General features: G+C 46.3%; 1 protein-coding gene across 1 annotated transcript in view; it reads left to right on the top strand.

Moving 5' to 3' along the window:
* Nucleotides 1-20,392, top strand: part of LOC136404362 (phospholipid-transporting ATPase ABCA3-like) — a 113,917-nt gene that overhangs the window by 8,758 nt on the left and 84,767 nt on the right. The window contains 5 exon segments of the mRNA XM_066383679.1: nt 5,011-5,192; nt 8,548-8,679; nt 15,873-15,990; nt 19,766-19,825; nt 19,828-19,916. Coding sequence (XP_066239776.1) covers nt 5,011-5,192; nt 8,548-8,679; nt 15,873-15,990; nt 19,766-19,825; nt 19,828-19,916 — 581 coding nt within the window.

The following is a 20,392-nucleotide window of genomic DNA, read 5'->3' as shown; positions in this document are numbered from 1 at the left end:
CTGTCACTGTGCTTCCACCTGAGCTTCAGGTCACTCCTGTCCCTGTGCTCTCCACCTGAACTTCAGTCATCCTGTCACTGTGCTCTCCACCTGAACTTCAGGTCACTCCTGTCCCTGTGCTCTCCACCTGAACTTCAGGTCACTCCTGTCACTCCTGTCCCTGTGCTCTCCACCTGAACTTCAGGTCACTCCTGTCACTGTGCTCTCCACCTCAGCTTCAGGTCACTCCTGTCACTGTGCTCTCCACCTGAACTTCAGGTCACTCCTGTCACTGTGCTCTCCTCCTGAACTTCAGGTCACTCCTGTCACTGTGCTCTCCACCTGAGCTTCAGGTCACTCCTGTCCCTGTGCTCTCCACCTGAACTTCAGGTCACTTCCTGTCACTGTGCTCTCCACCTGAACTTCAGGTCACTCCTGTCACTCCTGTCCCTGTGCTCTCCACCTGAACTTCAGGTCACTCCTGTCACTCCTGTCACCGTGCTCTCCACCTGAACTTCAGGTCACTCCTGTCCCTGTGCTCTCCACCTGAGCTTCAGGTCACTCCTGTCACCGTGCTCTCCACCTGAACTTCAGGTCATCCTGTCCCTGTGCTCTCCACCTGAGCTTCAGGTCACTCCTGTCCCTGTGCTCTCCTCCTGAACTTCAGGTCACTCCTGTCACTCCTGTCACTGTGCTCTCCACCTGAACTTCAGGTCACTCCTGTCACTCCTGTCCCTGTGCTCTCCTCCTGAACTTCAGGTCACTCTGTCCCTGTGCTCTCCACCTGAACTTCAGGTCACTCCTGTCACTCTGTCCCTGTGCTCTCCACCTGAGCTTCAGGTCACTCCTGTCACTCCTGTCACCGTGCTCTCCACCTGAACTTCAGGTCCACTCCTGTCCCTGTGCTCTCCACCTGAGCTTCAGGTCACTCCTGTCACCGTGCTCCACCTGAACTTCAGGTCACTCCTGTCCCTGTGCTCTCCACCTGAGCTTCAGGTCACTCCTGTCCCTGTACTCTCCTCCTGAACTTCAGGTCACTCCTGTCACTCCTGTCACTGTGCTCTCCACCTGAACTTCAGGTCACTCCTGTCACTCCTGTCCCTGTGCTCTCCACCTGAACTTCAGGTCACTCCTGTCCCTGTGCTCTCCACCTGAACTTCAGGTCACTCCTGTCACTCCTGTCCCTGTGCTCTCCACCTGAACTTCAGGTCACTCTTGTCACCGTGCTCTCCACCTGAGCTTCAGGTCACTCCTGTCCCTGTGCTCTCCACCTGAACTTCAGATCACTCTGTCACCGTGCTCTCCACCTGAACTTCAGGTCACTCCTGTCACTGTGCTCTCCACCTGAGCTTCAGGTCACTCCTGTCACTGTGCTCTCCACCTGAGCTTCAGGTCACTCCTGTCACTCCTGTCCCTGTGCTCTCCACCTGAACTTCAGGTCACTCCTGTCCCTGTGCTCCTCACCTGAACTTCAGGTCACTCCTGTCCCTGTGCTCTCCACCTGAACTTCAGGTCACTCCTGTCCCTGTGCTCTCCACCTGAGCTTCAGGTCACTCCTGTCACTGTGCTCTCCACCTGAACTTCAGATCACTCCTGTCACGTGCTCTCCACCTGAGCTTCAGGTCACTCCTGTCACTCCTGTCACCGTGCTCTCCACCTGAGCTTCAGGTCACTCCTGTCACTGTGCTCTCCACCTGAACTTCAAGGTCACTCCTGTCACTGTGCTCTCCACCTGAACTTCAGGTCACTCCTGTCACCGTGCTCTCCACCTGAACTTCAGGTCACTCCTGTCACTGTGCTCTCCTCCTGAACTTCAGGTCACTCCTGTCACTGTGCTCTCCACCTGAACTTCAGGTCACTCCTGTCACTCCTGTCCCTGTGCTCTCCACCTGAACTTCAGGTCACTCCTGTCACTCCTGTCCCTGTGCTCTCCACCTGAACTTCAGGTCACTCCTGTCACTGTGCTCTCCACCTGAACTTCAGGTCACTCCTGTCACTGTGCTCTCCACCTGAACTTCAGGTCACTCCTGTCACTGTGCTCTCCACCTGAGCTTCAGGTCACTCCTGTCCCTGTGCTGTCCACCTGAGCTTCAGGTCACTCCTGTCCCTGTGCTCTCCACCTGAACTTCAGGTCACTCCTGTCACCGTGCTCTCCACCTGAACTTCTGGTCACTCCTGTCACCGTGCTCTCCACCTGAACTTCAGGTCACTCCTGTCACTGTGCTCTCCTCCTGAACTTCAGGTCACTCCTGTCACTGTGCTCTCCACCTGAACTTCAGGTCACTCCTGTCACTCCTGTCCCTGTGCTCTCCACCTGAACTTCAGGTCACTCCTGTCACTCCTGTCCCTGTGCTCTCCACCTGAACTTCAGGTCACTCCTGTCACTGTGCTCTCCACCTGAGCTTCAGGTCACTCCTGTCACTGTGCTCTCCACCTGAATTCAGGTCACTCCTGTCACTGTGCTCTCACCTGAGCTTCAGGTCACTCCTGTCCCTGTGCTGTCCACCTGAGCTTCAGGTCACTCCTGTCCCTGTGCTCTCCACCTGAACTTCAGGTCACTCCTGTCACCGTGCTCTCCACCTGAACTTCAGGTCACTCCTGTCACTCCTGTCACTGTGCTCTCCACCTGAACTTCAGGTCACTCCTGTCACTCCTGTCACTGTGCTCTCACCTGAACTTCAGGTCACTCCTGTCACTGTGCTCTCCACCTGAACTTCAGGTCACTCCTGTCACTCCTGTCACTGTGCTCTCCACCTGAGCTTCAGGTCACTCCTGTCCCTGTGCTCTCCACCTGAACTTCAGGTCACTCCTGTCCCTGTGCTCTCCACCTGAGCTTCAGGTCACTCCTGTCCCTGTGCTCTCCACCTGAGCTTCAGGTCACTCCTGTCACTCCTGTCACTGTGCTCTCCACCTGAACTTCAGGTCACTCCTGTCACTCCTGTCACTGTGCTCTCCACCTGAGCTTCAGGTCACTCCTGTCCCTGTGCTCTCCACCTGAGCTTCAGGTCACTCCTGTCCCTGTGCTCTCCACCTGAACTTCAGGTCACTCCTGTCACCGTGCTCTCCACCTGAGCTTCAGGTCACTCCTGTCCCTGTGCTCTCCACCTGAACTTCAGGTCATCCTGTCACTCCTGTCACTGTGCTCTCCACCTGAACTTCAGGTCACTCCTGTCACCGTGCTCTCCACCTGAACTTCAGGTCACTCCTGTCACTGTGCTCTCCACCTGAACTTCAGGTCACTCCTGTCACCGTGCTCTCCACCTGAACTTCAGGTCACTCCTGTCACTGTGCTCTCCACCTGAGCTTCAGATCACTCCTGTCACCGTGCTCTCCACCTGAGCTTCAGGTCACTCCTGTCCCTGTGCTCTCCACCTGAACTTCAGGTCACTCCTGTCACCGTGCTCTCCACCTGAACTTCAGGTCACTCCTGTCCCTGTGCTCTCCACCTGAACTTCAGGTCACTCCTGTCACTCCTGTCACTGTGCTCTCCACCTGAACTTCAGGTCACTCCTGTCACTCCTGTCCCTGTGCTCTCCACCTGAACTTCAGGTCACTCCTGTCACTGTGCTCTCCTCCTGAACTTCAGGTCACTCCTGTCCCTGTGCTCTCCTCCTGAACTTCAGGTCACTCCTGTCACTGTGTTCTCCACCTGAACTTCAGGTCACTCCTGTCCCTGTGCTCTCCACCTGAACTTCAGATGACTTGATAAGTCTTGTTGGGATTTAGCAAGAATTTTGTTGCACTTACTGATGAATGAGGAAGATTGAGGATACTAAATTTTCTAATCTATGAACAAAAACCTAATTCCAATGAGGATCCAATTAGAAGACTGTAACATATAACTTATTTATGGATACTTTATACATGAGGCATTAAAAATTCACTAAAATTTATTTAGATATGGGGTTTTCATTGTACATCCTGCAACAAAATGTATAATTTTACTTTTCTAATTGAGTTATTTTTGCCAGATTTTTTCATTTTATTATTTAGGTATTGTGTCTTTTTTATATTGCTTATTTTCTCTTTCAGGGACTCCTATTGTGTTTGGGTGGACAATTTCTCAAGTTAGTGTAGGCTTTCTGAAATTTATATTCTACCTTCTTTTTTTTCCTGGGGTTTCTAGTTTGCTCTTCACTGCCTCAATTGGCTTTTATTTTGAAAATCATCGCTTCCTGAACATTCTTCTGAAGGTGCTGGTCTACAGGAAAGCTGGTCTACAGGGTCCACAGGCCCCTGTTGAAGGAAGGACAAGTCACACGGGCTGTTGTCCTCTTCACGCCTTGCTCTTTGCACCAGGAGCTTCCTGGAGGCCTGCCTGCTTTTCAGCTGTGCTGCACCCTGCCTGGAAATAGAGGAGTTGCAGTAAAGGATGCTTGTCCTCTTTCAACAGCTTCCTCTTTCCGTTTTCATCACTCTGCTTGGTAGTCAGCATTTATCTCTGTTACTGTTGAATGTTTGTCCAAATTTGTATATCTTGATGGTTATTTCAGTGGGAATTTAGTATGAGGGATAAAGTAGAAGGATGGGATCTAGGAGATCCACTTTTTTCTTGACATTTTTGTTATTGTTTATTTTTATTTCAGTTGTTGACTTTGTTTCAATCATTTATGTTTATTTTTATACATATCTCTCTTTATTGAGTTTATTAGAGAGACACTGGTCAACAGGATTATACAGGTTTCAGGTGCACAGTTCCATAGCACATCATCTGTACACTGCACTGCGTGTTCACCACTCCAGGTCAAGTCTCCCTCCATCACCATCTGTCCCCCCGTTACTCTCCTCCACCTCCCCCAGCCCTCCCCAGCAGTCATCACACGGGCGCTTCTATCCATGATTTGGAAGGGGAGGAGGAAAGAAACCAATGTTATTACGTATTCCATTATTTTCTAAGATGACCTTTATACTAGGGTATCAACATATAGATAATTCACAGTGGCAAAATTTAGAGTATCAACAATCTTTTTTCTTTGTTGTTTTCAGCCACAGAGCTTCTATCAATGGTAAATATCTCCTTTTTTATTTCAGAAATTGGTGCTAAGTGGGATAACCTTTGGACACCAGCCACCATAGAGGATAACCTCACATTTGGCTATATTATAGGAATGCTTTTACTTGATGCTTTGTTATACGGCCTTGTGGCCTGGTATATAGAAACTGTCTTTCCGGGAGTGTACGGCGTGTCCCAACCATGGTATTTCTTTCTCATGGTGAGTTCTCGCGCTTCTGTTACTGTGAAAGGTCACAGTTCTTATTAGTATTTAGGATCAGATAGAAAGGTCTGGTGCAGAATCACTTTCATCTGTATCCCAGCCATGCAGAAATGCCAGCCATTTCAGAATATGCCCGAGGCCTTCCACATGTGCAGTTGCACATATCTGTGGATGAGACACTGAAAATTCCCACATCAGGAGGTATGGGTGCTTGGACACTTCCACGGTCAAGTGGCACACAGTGAGTGGGTTTTATTGGAAAATAACGAAACCTAAATGTCTCTGCACAGTTTGTTCCTAACTCGCTTACTACGTGACAGAGTCTTAGATCCTAGTGAGGAGAGTCCCCATGTCTGTGTTCTCAGCACCAGCTTCTCCTCAGTGCTAGACCAGCGTACCTAGCAGAGAACCTCTGCCTTCCGCCCTCCGTACACCTGACCACTGCTGGACGATGACACAGAGAAGACACTCAGACCAAGTGTAATAAGATATATTCACTGTGGCCTGTTTTTAGTAATTCTCTGTGTCCCTGCTTCTTGAATACTATTTTAAAATACATTTTTTTCTTGCTTCTAAATCCCAGGGATTCAAATCATACACATATTTGCTGAAAAATATAATCCTGGAAAGTATGCTGTAGCTTCTGCCATCTCACAAAGGACTTTCAAGTCTTTTTAGAGCCTGGTTTCTGTTTTTTCACATCTAAGTTGTAATTCAGATGAAATTACTATAACTTTAAACCATTTCCAAGTGAAAAATTCAGTGTCATTTAGTACATTTACACAGCACATATCTATTTCCAAAACATTTTCATCACCCAAAAATAAAATCCTGTGTCAATTAGGAAGTCACATCTTATTTTTTCCTGTCCGAAGCCCTTAGCAACCACTAATCAATTAGATTTCTTTTTACATGAATTTACCTGTTCCAGATATTTTATAGAAACAGAATCATTCAGTAGGTGACTGGTTGTGTCTGGCTTCTCTCACTGAACACAGTGTTCTTGCAGTTTGCCCGTCTTATAGTATCAATATGTCCCAGTGCTTCCTTCTTCTAGGTCGCTAAACAGTGTTCCAATGTACGCAAGTAAAACAACTCCTTTATCCATCCGTAGTGTAACATACAGGACACCTCTTGTCTATCTGAATAGTTCTGCTATGAATATTTCAGTACAGGTATTTGTTTGAACCCCTGTTTTAATTCTTCTGGGACTATACCTAGAACTGGAATTGTAATCCATATGGTAACTTCGTTTCATTGTTTCAGGAACCACAGTGCCTGTATCGTTGTACATTCCCACAAGCAGTAGACCAGCGTTCCAACCTCTACCTGTCCTTACAAGCATTATTATTCCTTTTATTACAGCCATTTTTGTGGGCATAGAGCGGTATCTTGGGGTTTTGATTTGCATTTCCCTAATGACTAGTGATGCTGAGATATTTTTGTGTACATATAACAATATGTAAATATTCTTTGTTTTAAATTATATTTAGAAAATTAAACAGTTGTGCCCATTTTTTAATTTGGTTGTCTTTTCATATATTTTGGACACTAGACCCTTATCATATGCATGATTTTAAGTATTTTCTTCCATTCCGTGGACTGTTTTTTTTCACTCTCTTTGATAGTATCCTTTCATGCACAGATTTTTTTTCATCTTTATTAAATCTAATCAATTTCCATTTGTTGTTTGTGAACTTGGTATCATATCTAAAGCACCAATGTCAAATCCAAGGTCATGAAGATCTACCCATATGTTTTATTCTAACTGTTTGGTGGTTTTATATCTTATATTTCAATCCTTGATCAATTGCGAGTAAATTTTACCCACTGTTATGTAAGGATCCAGCTTCATTCTTCTGCGTGTGAACACCTGGTTGCCCCAGCACCACTGTTTCAGAAGGCGCCCCCTTCCCCCCAGAGGTCTTAGCAGGCTTGGTGAAGACCAGCAGATCTTAGCAGGCTTGGTGAAGACCAGCTGCACAGATGCAGGGCTTTATTTCTGAACCACGGTTTCATGCCATTGGCCTGGACGTCTGCCTTCCAGCCTGGGCCGCGTGGTTTTGATTACTGTGGTTCTGTAAGTTTTGAAATCTGAAAGTGAGTCCTCCAACTTTATTATTTCCTTTTCAAGATTGTTTTGACTATTAGTGGGCCCTAGCAGTTCCATGTAAACTTGAGGATCAGCTTCTTATTTCTGCAACAATGACCCCTGGAGTTTTTACAGGGATTACCCTGAGTCTGTGGATTACTTTACTTGTATTATTACCATATGATAAATACTGTCTTTCAGTCCATGCGTTTTCTATTTATATGTCATCTTTATACTATGTAAGCAAGGTTTTATAGTTTTATTGTGTGAGCCTTTCATTTCTTTATTCCTACTTACTTCACTTTTTGTATGCTGTTATAATGAAATTGTTAATTTTCTTTTTGGATAGTTCATTGCTGGTGTGTAAAAACACAGCTGACTTTTGCATGTTTATCATGTACCCTGCATCTTTGGTGGACTTGTGAACTAGCTCTGGTAGTACGTGGGGGGTGGGTGTTCATTGGGCTTTTCTGTATATAAACTACAGGCGTTATGTCATCTTCAAATATAGGTAGCTTCACTTCTCCCTTTGCAGTCTGGCTGCTTTTTGCCTCCTTGCTCTGGCTGATACCCCCATGCAGTGGGGAATGCGGGGATGGACGTGACCTCCTTGTCCTGTTCCCAATTCCAGAGGCAGAGCTGTCAGTCTTTCACCACTGAAGCGTGATAAGATGACCTCTGTCATTCTGAGAAAGTTTCCTTCCATTTCTAGTTTTCTGAGGGTTTTTATCTTTTTTGATGCTTTGTCAGGCTTTTTTGCATCAACTGAAATGATTATACGTTTATCCCACTTGTTGCATCAGTGTGATACATTGCATTGATTAGCTTTCATCTGTTGAACACACGCTGCATTCCTGGGGGAATTCCCATTGGATCATTGTGTTTAACCCTTTGAGTGTGCTGCTAGGTTCAGTTCGCTGGCATCTGGTTGAAGGTTTTTCATCCGTGTTCATAGCGGATCTTGCTCTCTAGTTTATTTTTTTCATGATGTCTTTGTCTGACTTTGGTGTCCGAGTACTGCTGAGCTCATAGTATAAGTTAGGGAATGTTTCCTCCTCTTTATACTTCTTGGAAGGCTTGGAGAAGAATTGTTGTCAATCTTGTTTAAATATTTGGTCGAATTCACCAGCGAAGCCATCTGCTCCTGCACTTTTCTTTGTGGGAGGGTTTTGATCACTGATTCGTTTGCTTTACTTGTGATAGGTCTGTTCAGATAGAGTGCTTCATTCCTTTTCATGCTCATTTTGGCTCTCTTTGTAGCGCTCATACTGGTATGGCCATCCAAGAATTAGAAGGGGAAACGAAGAAATAGAAGACTGTGAAGAAACTCAGTATTTTGAGGCTGCATCACCTAGCTGGGTGGCCGGTATCCAGATCAAAGGATTGCACAAGGTATCACTTCAGAGGGGAAGCCCTTCATCAGTGCGTGCCCAGAGATCCTGGGCAGGCCAGTCCGTGGGGACCGTGGACAGACCAGATGATGGCGTCTGTGAATGAGCCAGCCAGTAGGATCCGAGTGTGGGCCAGGTACCTGCAGGGTATCCCCCAGGCAGGGAGGCCGTCCTAGTGCCTGACTCCAGCAGTGGGTGGGCCTGGTGCCCAGCCCACGAGCAGGCCTGGTGAGGGTCCACACGTGAGACTGGCCGCCCCACCTCACTTTAGTTCCTGCTTCCCTGGTATATTTTCCCCATTCCTTACTAGTAACCTGTGTCTGTCGTTGTGATAGGAGGCCATGTACAATAGTTTACCTACGCATATGTAGTTAGTGTGTGCTCTTTCTTCAGTGTGATAATTGCCTCTTTTTAATTGAGGCTCAGGCCATTTACATTTTTTTAATTTTTCAGTTACATTTTACATTCCATATTATTTTATATTTCAGGCCATTAGAGTTAATGAAATTATTGATATTATCTGTCATGTTGATAATAGCTAATCTAACAGGTATGGGATGATATCTCATTGTAGTCTTGATTGGCATTTCTCTAATAGCTAGTGAAGATGAGCATTTTTTCATATGTCTGTTGGCCATTTGTATGTCTTCCTGGGAGTGTCTGTCCAGGTCCTCTGCCCATGTTTTAATTGGATTGTTTGTTGTTTGTTGCTGAGCTTTGTGAGTTCTTTTATATGTTTTTGATATTAACCCCTTATTGGAGCTGTTGTTGGCAAATATCATCTCCCATTTGATTGCCTGTCTGTTTGTTTTGTTGTCAGTTTCCTTTGCTGTGCAGAAGCTTTTTGGTTTGCAATAGTCCCATTCATTTATTTTTGCCTTCACTTCCTTTGCCTTTGGAGTCGAATTCATAAGTTGCTCTCTACAGCCAATGGCTACGAGCTCAGTACCTGTGTTTTATTCAAGGTAATTTATTGTTTCAGATCTTATATTTAGGTCTTTAATCCATTTTGAATTAATTTTTGTGCATGGGGACAAGCTATAACCAAGTTTCATTCTTTTGCATGTGGCTCTCCAGTTTTCCCAGCACCATTTATTGAGACTTTCTTTCCTCCATTGTGTGTTTTTGGCTCCTTTGTTGAAGATTATTTGTCCATATACATGTGGTTTTATTTCTGGGCTCTTGATTCTGTTCCATTGGTCTGTGTTTCTGTTTTTCTGTTCCTTTAAAGTTTTAATACCTTTGGTAAGGTAATCATTTTGTTCACTGATTTTATTTCAGCATCTATTGAACTACCTACCTGTGTTTTCTCATGTCTTTTTGAACTGCAGTATTCAATCCTGTCATTTAAATAACATTTTGCTGGCCCCGGCTCGTTAGCTCAGTTGGTTAAGAAAGTTAAGAGCATCATCCTGATTGAAAAAACAAGGTTACAGGTTCGATCCCCAGTCAGGACGCACACGATGGAAGCAACCAGAGAATGCACAGCTGAGTGGAACAGCTGTTTCCCTTCCTCTCTCCCTCTCTCTCCCTTCCTCTCTCTAGCTCTCTGAAAATCAATAAAAATAAATTAAGCCCAGGTCAAATACCTCGGTTGCTTGGAATGTTGTCCAGAGCACAGAGGTTGCCAGTTCGATCCCCTGCTTTGTCCACACCCGGGGTCCTGTGTGCAGCCACAGTGCAGACTGCCCACTCCTGCAGGAAGGCTCCCGGGTTCTCTGTGCTCCCCTGGCAGACGGGAGCGCCAGCAGCAACCTGACCTCCCTCAGCGGGCTCAGTGAGCTCTGCCCTGTCGCTGGCACTCTCCCACTCTCTCTGCCCCTGTCGCTGGCACTCTCCCACTCTCTCTGCCCCCGTCGCTGGCACTCTCCCACTCTGTCTGCCCCTGTCGCTGGCACTCTCCCACTCTCTCTGCCCCCGTCGCTGGCACTCTCCCCCTCTCTCTGCCCTTACAGCTGGCACTCTCCCACTCTCTCTGCCCCCCGTCGCTGGCACTCTCCCACTCTCTCTGCCCCCGTCGCTGGCACTCTCCCACTCTCTCTGCCCCCGTCGCTGGCACTCTCCCACTCTCTCTGCCCCGTCGCTGGCACTCTCCCACTCTCTCTGTCCCCGTCGCTGACACTCTCCCACTCTCTCTGCCCCCGTCGCTGGCACTCTCCCACTCTGCCTGCCCCGTCGCTGGCACTCTCCCACTCTCTCTGCCCCCGTCGCTGGCACTCTCCCACTCTCTCTGCCCCTGTCGCTGGCACTCTCCCACTCTCTCTGCCCCCGTCGCTGGCACTCTCCCACTCTCTCTGCCCCTGTCGCTGGCACTCTCCCACTCTCTCTGCCCCCGTCGCTGGCACTCTCCCACTCTCTCTGCCCCCGTCGCTGGCACTCTCCCACTCTCTCTGCCCTTTCGCTGGCACTCTCCCACTCTCTCTGCCCCCGTCGCTGGCACTCTCCCACTCTCTCTGCCCCTGTCGCTGGCACTCTCCCACTCTCTCTGCCCTTACAGCTGGCACTCTCCCACTCTCTCTGCCCCTGTCGCTGGCACTCTCCCACTCTCTCTGCCCCTGTCGCTGGCACTCTCCCACTCTGCCCTCTTCTTCCTCTCTGCTCTGCTCCCACCTTCCACCGTCAGGTGCTTCGCTCTGAGAGTCACTTGGACATGCTTGTGTGCTGAGCAGGGAAGCCTTTGTTGAGTTATAGCTGTCATAGCTGTTCCAATTATTGTAACTTCAAGAGGGGAGACGAAGGGGCTTTCATGCCTCATTATTCTTTTCTTTTTCTTTTCTTCTTTTTCCAAGTGAGAGGAGGGGAGATAGTGAGGCAGATTCCCTCATAAGCCCCAGCTGAATCCACCTGGCAACCCCAGTCTAGGGCCAATGCTCTGCCCATCTGGGGCCATGCTCGCAACCGAGCTATTTTTAGCACCTGAGGTGGAGGCCCCAGGGAGCCATCCTCAGTGTCCTGGGCTGGTGCACTCGAATCAATAGAGCCAGGGCTTCAGGAAGGGAAGAGAGAGAGAAGAGGGAGGGGGAGGGGTGGAGAAGCAGGTGGGCACTTCTCCTGTGTGCCCTGGCCGGGAATCAAACCCAGGACTTTCACACACCAGGCAACACTCTACCACTGAGCCAACTGGCCAGGGCTACCTCTATTTTTCTAACGTCCCACTATTTTTTAAATATTGTCTGTATCTTAACTTTTTCAAGAAATGATACACCTTTATAGTAATTATTTTAATGTGTTTATCATTTTAACGTGTCAGTTCTAGGCTTATTTTAATTGGTTGATTGATTGATTGATTGATTGATTTTGTCATTATGGCTCCTATTTTCTTCTTTATGTTTTGGTATCTTGGCTATTTCTGTATTCCATGAAATACTCCTGAAATTTGTTTTTGGAAGAATTAAGTTACTTCAAAATGGTTTTTTCCTTCATGTCCATGCTTAGTCTATAATTAATTATACCTTCTCTTGAGGCAGGGCCCTTCCTTGTCCCCTACCACCTGCCCTGGCAGCCTTCCTCATCACCTGCCCCTGCCTGTGACCCTTCCTCATCACCTACCCCTGCCTGTGACCCTTCCTCGTCACCTCCCTGCCCCGTGACCCTTCCTCATCACCTACCCCTGCCTGTGACCCTTCCTCGTCACCTACCCCTGCCTGTGACCCTTCCTCATCACCTGCCCCTGCCTGTGACCCTTCCTCATCACCTACCCCTGCCCTGTGACCCTTCCTCGTCACCTGCCCCGGCCTGTGACCCTTCCTCATCACCTACCCCTGCCTGTGACCCTTCCTCATCACCTACCCCTGCCTGTGACCCTTCCTCATCACTACCCTGCCTGTGACCCTTCTCTCACCTACCCTTGCCCTGCGACCTTCCTCATCACCTACCCCTGCCCTGTGACCCTTCCTCGTCACCTACCTGCCCTGTGACCCTTCCTCGTCACCTGCCCCTGCCCTGTGACCCTTCCTCGTCACCTGCCCCTGCCTGTGACCCTTCCTCGTCACCTACCCCTGCCTGTGACCCTTCCTCGTCACCTGCCCCTGCCCTGTGACCCTTCCTCATCACCTACCCCTGCCTGTGACCCTTCCTCGTTACCTGCCCCTGCCTGTGACCCTTCCTCGCACCTACCCCTGCCTGTGACCCTTCCTCGTCACCTGCCCCTGCCTGTGACCCTTCCTCGTCACCTACCCTGCCTGTGACCCTTCCTCATCACCTGCCCCTGCCTGTGACCCTTCCTCGTCACCTACCCCTGCCTGTGACCCTTCCTCATCACCTGCCCCTGCCTGTGACCCTTCCTCGTCACCTGCCCCTGCCTGTGACCCTTCCTCGTCACCTGCCCCTGCCTGTGACCCTTCCTCGTCACCTACCCCTGCCCTGTGACCCTTCCTCGTCACCTACCCTGCCCTGTGACCCTTCCTCGTCACCTACCCCTGCCTGTGACCCTTCCTCATCATACCACCTGCCTGTGACCCTTCCTCATCACCTGCCCCTGCCTGTGACCCTTCCTCATCACCTACCCCTGCCTGTGACCCTTCCTCATCACCTACACCTGCCCCGTGACCCTTCTTCATCACCTACCCCTGCTTGTGACCCTTCCTCGTCACCTACCCCTGCCTGTGACCCTTCCTCGTCACCTACCCCTGCCTGTGACCCTTCCTCGTCACCTACCCCTGCCTGTGACCCTTCCTCATCACCTACCACCTACCTGTGACCCTTCCTCATCACCTACCCCTGCCTGTGACCCTTCCTCGTCACCTACCCCTGCCTGTGACCCTTCCTCGTCACCTACCCCTGCCTGTGACCCTTCCTCGTCACCTACCCCTGCCCTGTGAGCCTTACATTTCTCTAGTCTGGCTGGTGGGAGGAAGCACCTCTCCTGGCCCTGGGCGAGGGTCAGCGAGGGGTCCTCTAACTCATAAGTGGTCTTCCTGCCGTGTCAGGCAGTTTCTGTCTGAACACTCAGGGTGGCTGTTGCTGTCCATGCTCAGGTCTGTCCCTGCATGCCTGTGTTCCCTCTTCAACATTCTCTCTCTTCCCTTCACTGGACCCTCAGATTTCTGTCTTCAGCTCAGGTCGACCACTAGTCTCCGCCTGAGTGACTCATGACATAGACCCCGTTTACGTAATGGGGGAGGGGAGACAGGGGCTACCTCCTTTGTTTTCCATTCTCAGGGACCGTTAACCTCGGTTGCCTGATGACTGCTGTGAGTGCTTGTTTCACTCTCATACCTTACATCGTGCATTTTGTTTATTATGTTGATCTTGATCCATAATTATTTTTAATGTGCCTTTACTTTTTTCCTCTCCTCCTTTACCAAAGCTTCATTAAAGCATGGATTATACATCACTTACTTCTGGGTGTAACTCTTAGCACATGGCACAGTGCCTAGTCCACAATGGGCACTCAGTAAATAGTTTTTAAGTGAAGAATGATCACTTATGGTCTAATTAATTAATTGGACTTGGTGATTTATTGCATACAGTAGTAACAGCAATGAAGTGTAGGGTTATATATAGTCAGGGTTCTGGTCTCTACATCTAGGTGAATTTGGGGGCCATTCACCGACCTAGGGAGTACAATTAAAGACTGTATATTCAGAATATGATAATGAGCAGAGTTTTTTTAGACATACTGAATTTTTTTAATTTAGAAAATTAAATTTAACGGTAATATTGATCAATAAGAGTACATAAGTTTCCAGTAAACATTTCTATAGCATTTGAACTGTTGATTACGTTGTATACCCATATACAACGTAATGTATACATTATGTTGAATATATACATTCAACCAAAATCAAACTGAATTTGAGATATTTATAAATATTTAAACTTATATTGACAGTAGGAGATGTAGAGCTATAGCTTTGAAGAGAGATGATGACTGAAGCAGATTATAGCAGATTATCAGCATCTATAAAGTAATTGAATTCATAAGAGAAAGTTAGATTCCCTATGGCAGTCACTTTCAGCTGGGGATGACTGTGTCCCCCAGAAGATGTCAAACACTATCTGGAGAGATTTTGGTTGTCACAACCAAGGGAAAGAGAGGTCAGAAGGAGAGTTCTAGGGACATCTACAGGGCAGAGACCAGGGAGGTTCTAACTATCCTTTGAGTTATCGGGGAGCCCGCCCTGCAAAGCAAAGAGTTATGTCATCCAAACTATCAGCAGTGCTACTGTTGGACACACACACTGTCCCGGACGGTCTCCTGTCAGCTTGGCAGTGCCCGCCTCTTCCCAAAGTTTATTCTGCATGAGCCACGTTCCCCAAAACAGGCCTCTCTGTTTGCTTTTAATGACGATTTGCCAATGAGAGGCACCTGCAGGCGGATGTGAGATTCAGCTAGCTGAGTTCTTGGGAACCATGGGATTTCTGATTTCAGACTGAAATATTAGGAGTTTCCAAGAGACAGTTTAATAGGGTTTTCAGACATGTTCAATAAAGGACTTGATCAATATTTTAGGGTCCATGGACCACAAACAATGTCTGGTGTATATTCTTTTTTATTTTTCTTATTTTTTATTTATTAATTGAATTTATTGGGATGACATTGGTTTGCAAAACCTTACAGGTTTCAGGCATTCAACTCTTTTTTTTTATTTTTAATTGAATTATTAGGGTAACACTAGTTAACACAATTGTACAGGTTTCAGGTGTTCACATCCTCTATATCATATTGTGTATTCAGTCCCCCACACTGAAGTCTTCATTTATCACCATTTCTGCACCTACACCCTCCTTTCTCCCCATTCCCAGTAATCACACAAAAACACATACTGAACCCTATATGAATTTGCCAACTTCTAGTTAGAATCCTAAAACGTCCTGGGCGTGCTCCTGTGAGTTCTCAAACTTCTGGGTGTAACGATAGCATCCGCTTTCCTGCTCACTGGTGGCAGCTCTGTGAGCTTCCAGCTCTTGCTGCACTTGAGTATCCCTGTAAATACTATGTTAACTCTTCACACATAGACTCTAGACAGGTCTCATTTCTGTCACCACATAGAGATAGATGTACACTGTACTTTCACACTTCATTTGACTAATACACCAACTCCGTGCACCTGCAAGTACTGTTTCTTATTCAGAATACCTTTTATAAGTCTGATGATACAATGTTGATTCTCCTAAGAATAGAAAAGATGAATTTTTCTCTTTCATAAATGATAGTGACAGGTATCAAGTCATTTTTCTTTTATTTCATAGACATTTGGTGACAAAGTAGCAGTAAACAACATCTCTTTGAATTTATATAAGGGGCAGATCACTATTCTTCTAGGAGAAAATGGGTCAGGGAAAACCACAGTCCTGTCCATTCTCACAGGTATGTATTCAGTTCTGTCCAGAACAGTCATGTTCCTTCTGTGACTGTAAACCAATCAGCAGGTTGTGGTGTTGTATATGCTATTTCAGTGTTGGTGTTATTATAGTTTCAATTATTTACAACCAAGATGTCTTGGATGTTGTAATAAATTCATTTATTTATTCAATGGGAAATGTTATATACTGATTTTTATAGGAATTTATAATACAGTGGTGATTACAGAGCTGTTACACTCAGTTTTATGCTCTGATGGAAATTCAAACGGAAGACTGAAAACTTGCACCTTAAATAAGAAGGTAGAGATTGTATGTAGGATGCTGTTCGCCCAGTAGAACGACATCTAGCCTGTATTGGTGATGAGGAATAGGGAAGTGATATCGAGTCTAAGGCACATAGAAGTTGTACAGGGTTATGAAGGAAAGAGAAGAATATTGTAGTTGTAAGCAAAGACCAGGAGGCTGGGAAGCAGAGATTATCTGGATAACTAGATCAGATAAGGAATATAATGGCAAGAGATGAAGCCGGATGAATAATCAGAGGTAAAATCACCCAAAGTTTAGGGAAGACGTACTCTGAAGTTTGTAATTGACGCTGGGAGCCGTGAGAAACCAGTGAGGAGGATTTTATGAAGGTCATGCTTCAGAAATGCTGCGGGAGAAGAACATATGAGTAATACTGGGACCATTAGGATAGGGAACCCCATGTTGTGTTAAATTAACACAGTTCTCAGAGACTCAAGCAAGACTGAGCCTAGTAGTTACGATAAATAGCCTCTTCTTTGACACAAAAGTAATGGCAAAACTAAGTCAGGATTCCCAGCCAGGGCACACAGGAGAAGTGCCCATCTGCTTCTCCACCCCCCCCCTCTCCTTCCTCTCTGTCTCTCTTCTCCTCCCGCAGCCAAGGCTCCACTGGAGCAAAGTTGGCCCGGGCACTGAGGATGGCTCCATGGCCTCTGCCTCAGGCACTAGAATGGCTCCGGTCGCAACAGAGCGACACCCCAGATGGGCAGAGCATCGCCCCCTGGTGAGCATGCCGGGTGGATCCCGGTCAGGCACATGCAGGAGTCTGTCTGTCTGCTCCCCATTTCCAACTTCAGAAAAATACAAAAAAAAAAAACCTAGTCAGGAAGGAAGGCCACACCCACATTCTCTGTTTTACATATTCCCACTGGCTTCCTCTCAGTCTCAGTTACTATTCTTAAAAGAATCATGAGGTTATGATTTGAATTATTAACTTGATAATGACAAGAAAAAATACATATATGTAGTTGGTATACCTTGCATCAGATATCTTGGAACACACTCTCTGCTTCTCGGAACACATTATTATGCACGTCCTTCATCTGCGTGTGCTCCTGCCTCTCACTGGGAGTGACGAACTCCACTCCACTTCCACCTTTAAAAATACCATTTATTCACCACGATGCAACTCGCGAGCAACCACCTGGCGCAATAAAATGACAGATGAGGCAGCTCTGAAGCTCCAGCCCCTTCACAGAAAAGAGCCAATCACAGAACACAAGTGTCAGCAACAACCCGGTCAGAACTCTGGACACAGAACAAGGTCATGGCAGTCGAGCAACGCTCAGGAAGAAGGGCAATCAGAAACAATAGGGGTTTGGGATACATCAGTAACGCTGTGGACTTGGAAGCTCCAGGCCCTCATTCCCATGGAGACACAAAGCTAACAATATACAGACAAAAATACCTTTCTCCAGAATCCTGGGTACCAGTTTGGAAGCTGCAGTGTGCAGGTGAACACATAGCCAACACCAAAAGCAGCAAGTTTGGCATTTTCTCACCCAAGCCCTTCCCTCACAGGCCTGCATGGGCAGGAGGGCAGCTTTCCAGGTCAGAGCTCCTCCCGGGGAACAGAGAAGATGGGGACTTGCATCCAGTGTTCTGGATTTTGCAAGGGCTCCCCAAGGGAGGCTGGTTTCTGTCCCATCTAACGGAGCCCTGACAGGAGTGTCAGCATGGAATGGATGCCAAGTTAAAACCCACAGGAAGAAAAGATGCAGACTCTTCAGCACTTCAGCTTGCCTTCCAGCAGTCGAGGGAAGTCCCACGGCAGTGCCAAGGGGGCGTCACAGACGGGCAGGTGCCAAGGGGGCGTCAGTCCAGGGCAGGTGCCAAGGGGGCGTCACAGAATGGGCAGGTGCCAATGGGGGCGTCACAGAATGGCAGGTGCCAAGGGGGCGTCAGTCCACGGGCAGGTGCCAAGGGGGCATCACAGAATGGGCAGGGGAGTAAACTAGGAAACTGAAACTAAATTCTCCAAGCTGCTTCCGGAAATTGGGACAGTTAAAGCAGTTGTATCTACTGAAATAAAGCACACAAAAACAACCCAGAGAAGACACATCCTCAGAAAATGTTTGCAAGATCAAAAATTCCAGCTGGGCTGATTGGTGAAGAATTTCACATACATGAAAACAGTCCATAAACACTGGGAGGCATATCTGTTTTTAAATGTTCGGCTCTCAACAGAACATCAAAAAAGAAACAAGGAAACATACCACAGTCAAAGGAACAAAATAAAGCTCCAATATCTGAGCATTAAGAATCACAGATCTCTGCGTTATCTGACATAAGAAAAGCCTGTGTTTCCCTTCATATTTCAACAATACAAAGAACACAGAAAACAAATGAAATGAGGCAAATTATGCATGAAGACAATTAAAATACAGAGATAGAAATTATTTTTCAAAACCCAAATAAAATTGTGGATATAAAAAATATAAACAAAATTGAAAAGTTGATCGGGCAGAAAAACGAATCAGCAAACTTTTAAAAAAATTTTATTTAGAAAATTAACAGGGTGAGTTGATCAATAAGAGTACATAGATGTCAGTTAAACAAAGAAAGAGAAATGCCAGTTGATCTCATATATATAGAATATGTTTTGTAAATGATGAACCGTAGTTGGAGAGGACACCTTGGTGGTGGCCAATGGCGGGGGACAGGAGCTGGGCTGAGTGGGTGGTGGGCTCACAGGTGCAGACTTCAGTTACAAATAAGTGACAGGGGTGTGACAGGCAGCATTGTGACTACAGTGGATCACACTGTATTTTCTATTTGAAAGTAACTAAAAGATGAAAGCTTTTAATATTTTCATCACAAAAAAAATGTGTAACTATATATGGTGATTGGTGTTAACCCTACTTATTCTAGTGGTTATTTAACAATTTATACATTGTCTAATCATTATCTTGTATACTGAAACTAATATAATTTTATAGGTCACCTATAACGCATTATTTATAAGTGTATTTTAAAATAGAATAAATGATTTATAGGGTTTAAATGGTTATTTAATTTCTTTTTTACATATTTACCAAATAGTTTCCCACAAAATTTGGACTGGTTATTATTATTTAAAATTCATATGGACAAACATTTTATATTCTAGATCTTTATGTTTTTCATAGCTGTGCACAGTACCTAATTATGGTTCACATACGGGTGGACAGGTGATTTCAGTGCCAATAAATGGGAATATAGCAACATACTTATATGTTTTTATTGCCAATATAACCCATATTGATGTGCAAAAAATTAGTATATATTAGCAAAAAAGAAAAGGAAAGAGAATTAAAAGACATAGCTAATTCCACCACCCAGAAGTAACTTGCTGTTTTAGGGAACTGTTCTGCAGGGGACAGTGCTTTCTCCTGAGTAACCTCGAGCACACTGAATTTGAGATGCTTGTTTGCAGAGTCCTGCCATGTTCTGATCAAAGCGCAACCTCTGCAGCGTCTCCTGTTTTCACTTAGGTCGCTACCTTCCAACCGCGGGAGAGGCCTATATCAATGGCTATGACATCTCAAAGAACATGATGATATTCAAAAAAACCTAGACTTCTGTCCACAGCAGGACTTGTTGTTTAATAACTTGACACTATCAGAACACCTTATTCTCTTTAAGGTGAGTCAGAGATTTGCTTTAATTATACAGAAATTTAACTTTTCTCTTTTGATTGACAGAACCATGAATTTTAACACATTTAACCAACACCACAACCAAGACACAGTAGTTTCATCAGTCTAGACCAGTGGTGGTCAGCCTGGTCCCCTACCACCCCTAGGGGGCACTCCAGCTTTCATGGTGGGCCGTAGCAGAGCAACCAAAGTATAAATAAAAAGATAGATTTAACTAGAGTAAGTTGTTTTATAAAGATTTATTCTGCCAAAACTTAGCAAAAATCCGACATAAAGTACTTGGCAAGTATATTATTTTATATGTTTTAACATGCTGTAACTCTCCTTTATATAAATTTTATAAAGTAAAGTTTTTCCTACTTATAAATCACCATGACTGTGGAACTGGTGGGCGGTTAGAAAAATCTTACTACTAACAGAGGTACAGAAGTGAGCGGTCGGTATAAGAAGGGTGACTCCCCC

Source organism: Saccopteryx leptura, chromosome 4 (assembly GCF_036850995.1).
Source record: "Saccopteryx leptura isolate mSacLep1 chromosome 4, mSacLep1_pri_phased_curated, whole genome shotgun sequence".
NCBI lineage: Eukaryota > Metazoa > Chordata > Mammalia > Chiroptera > Emballonuridae > Saccopteryx > Saccopteryx leptura.
The sequence above is the reverse complement of the archived record's forward strand: the minus strand, read 5'-3'. Positions and strand labels throughout refer to the sequence as shown.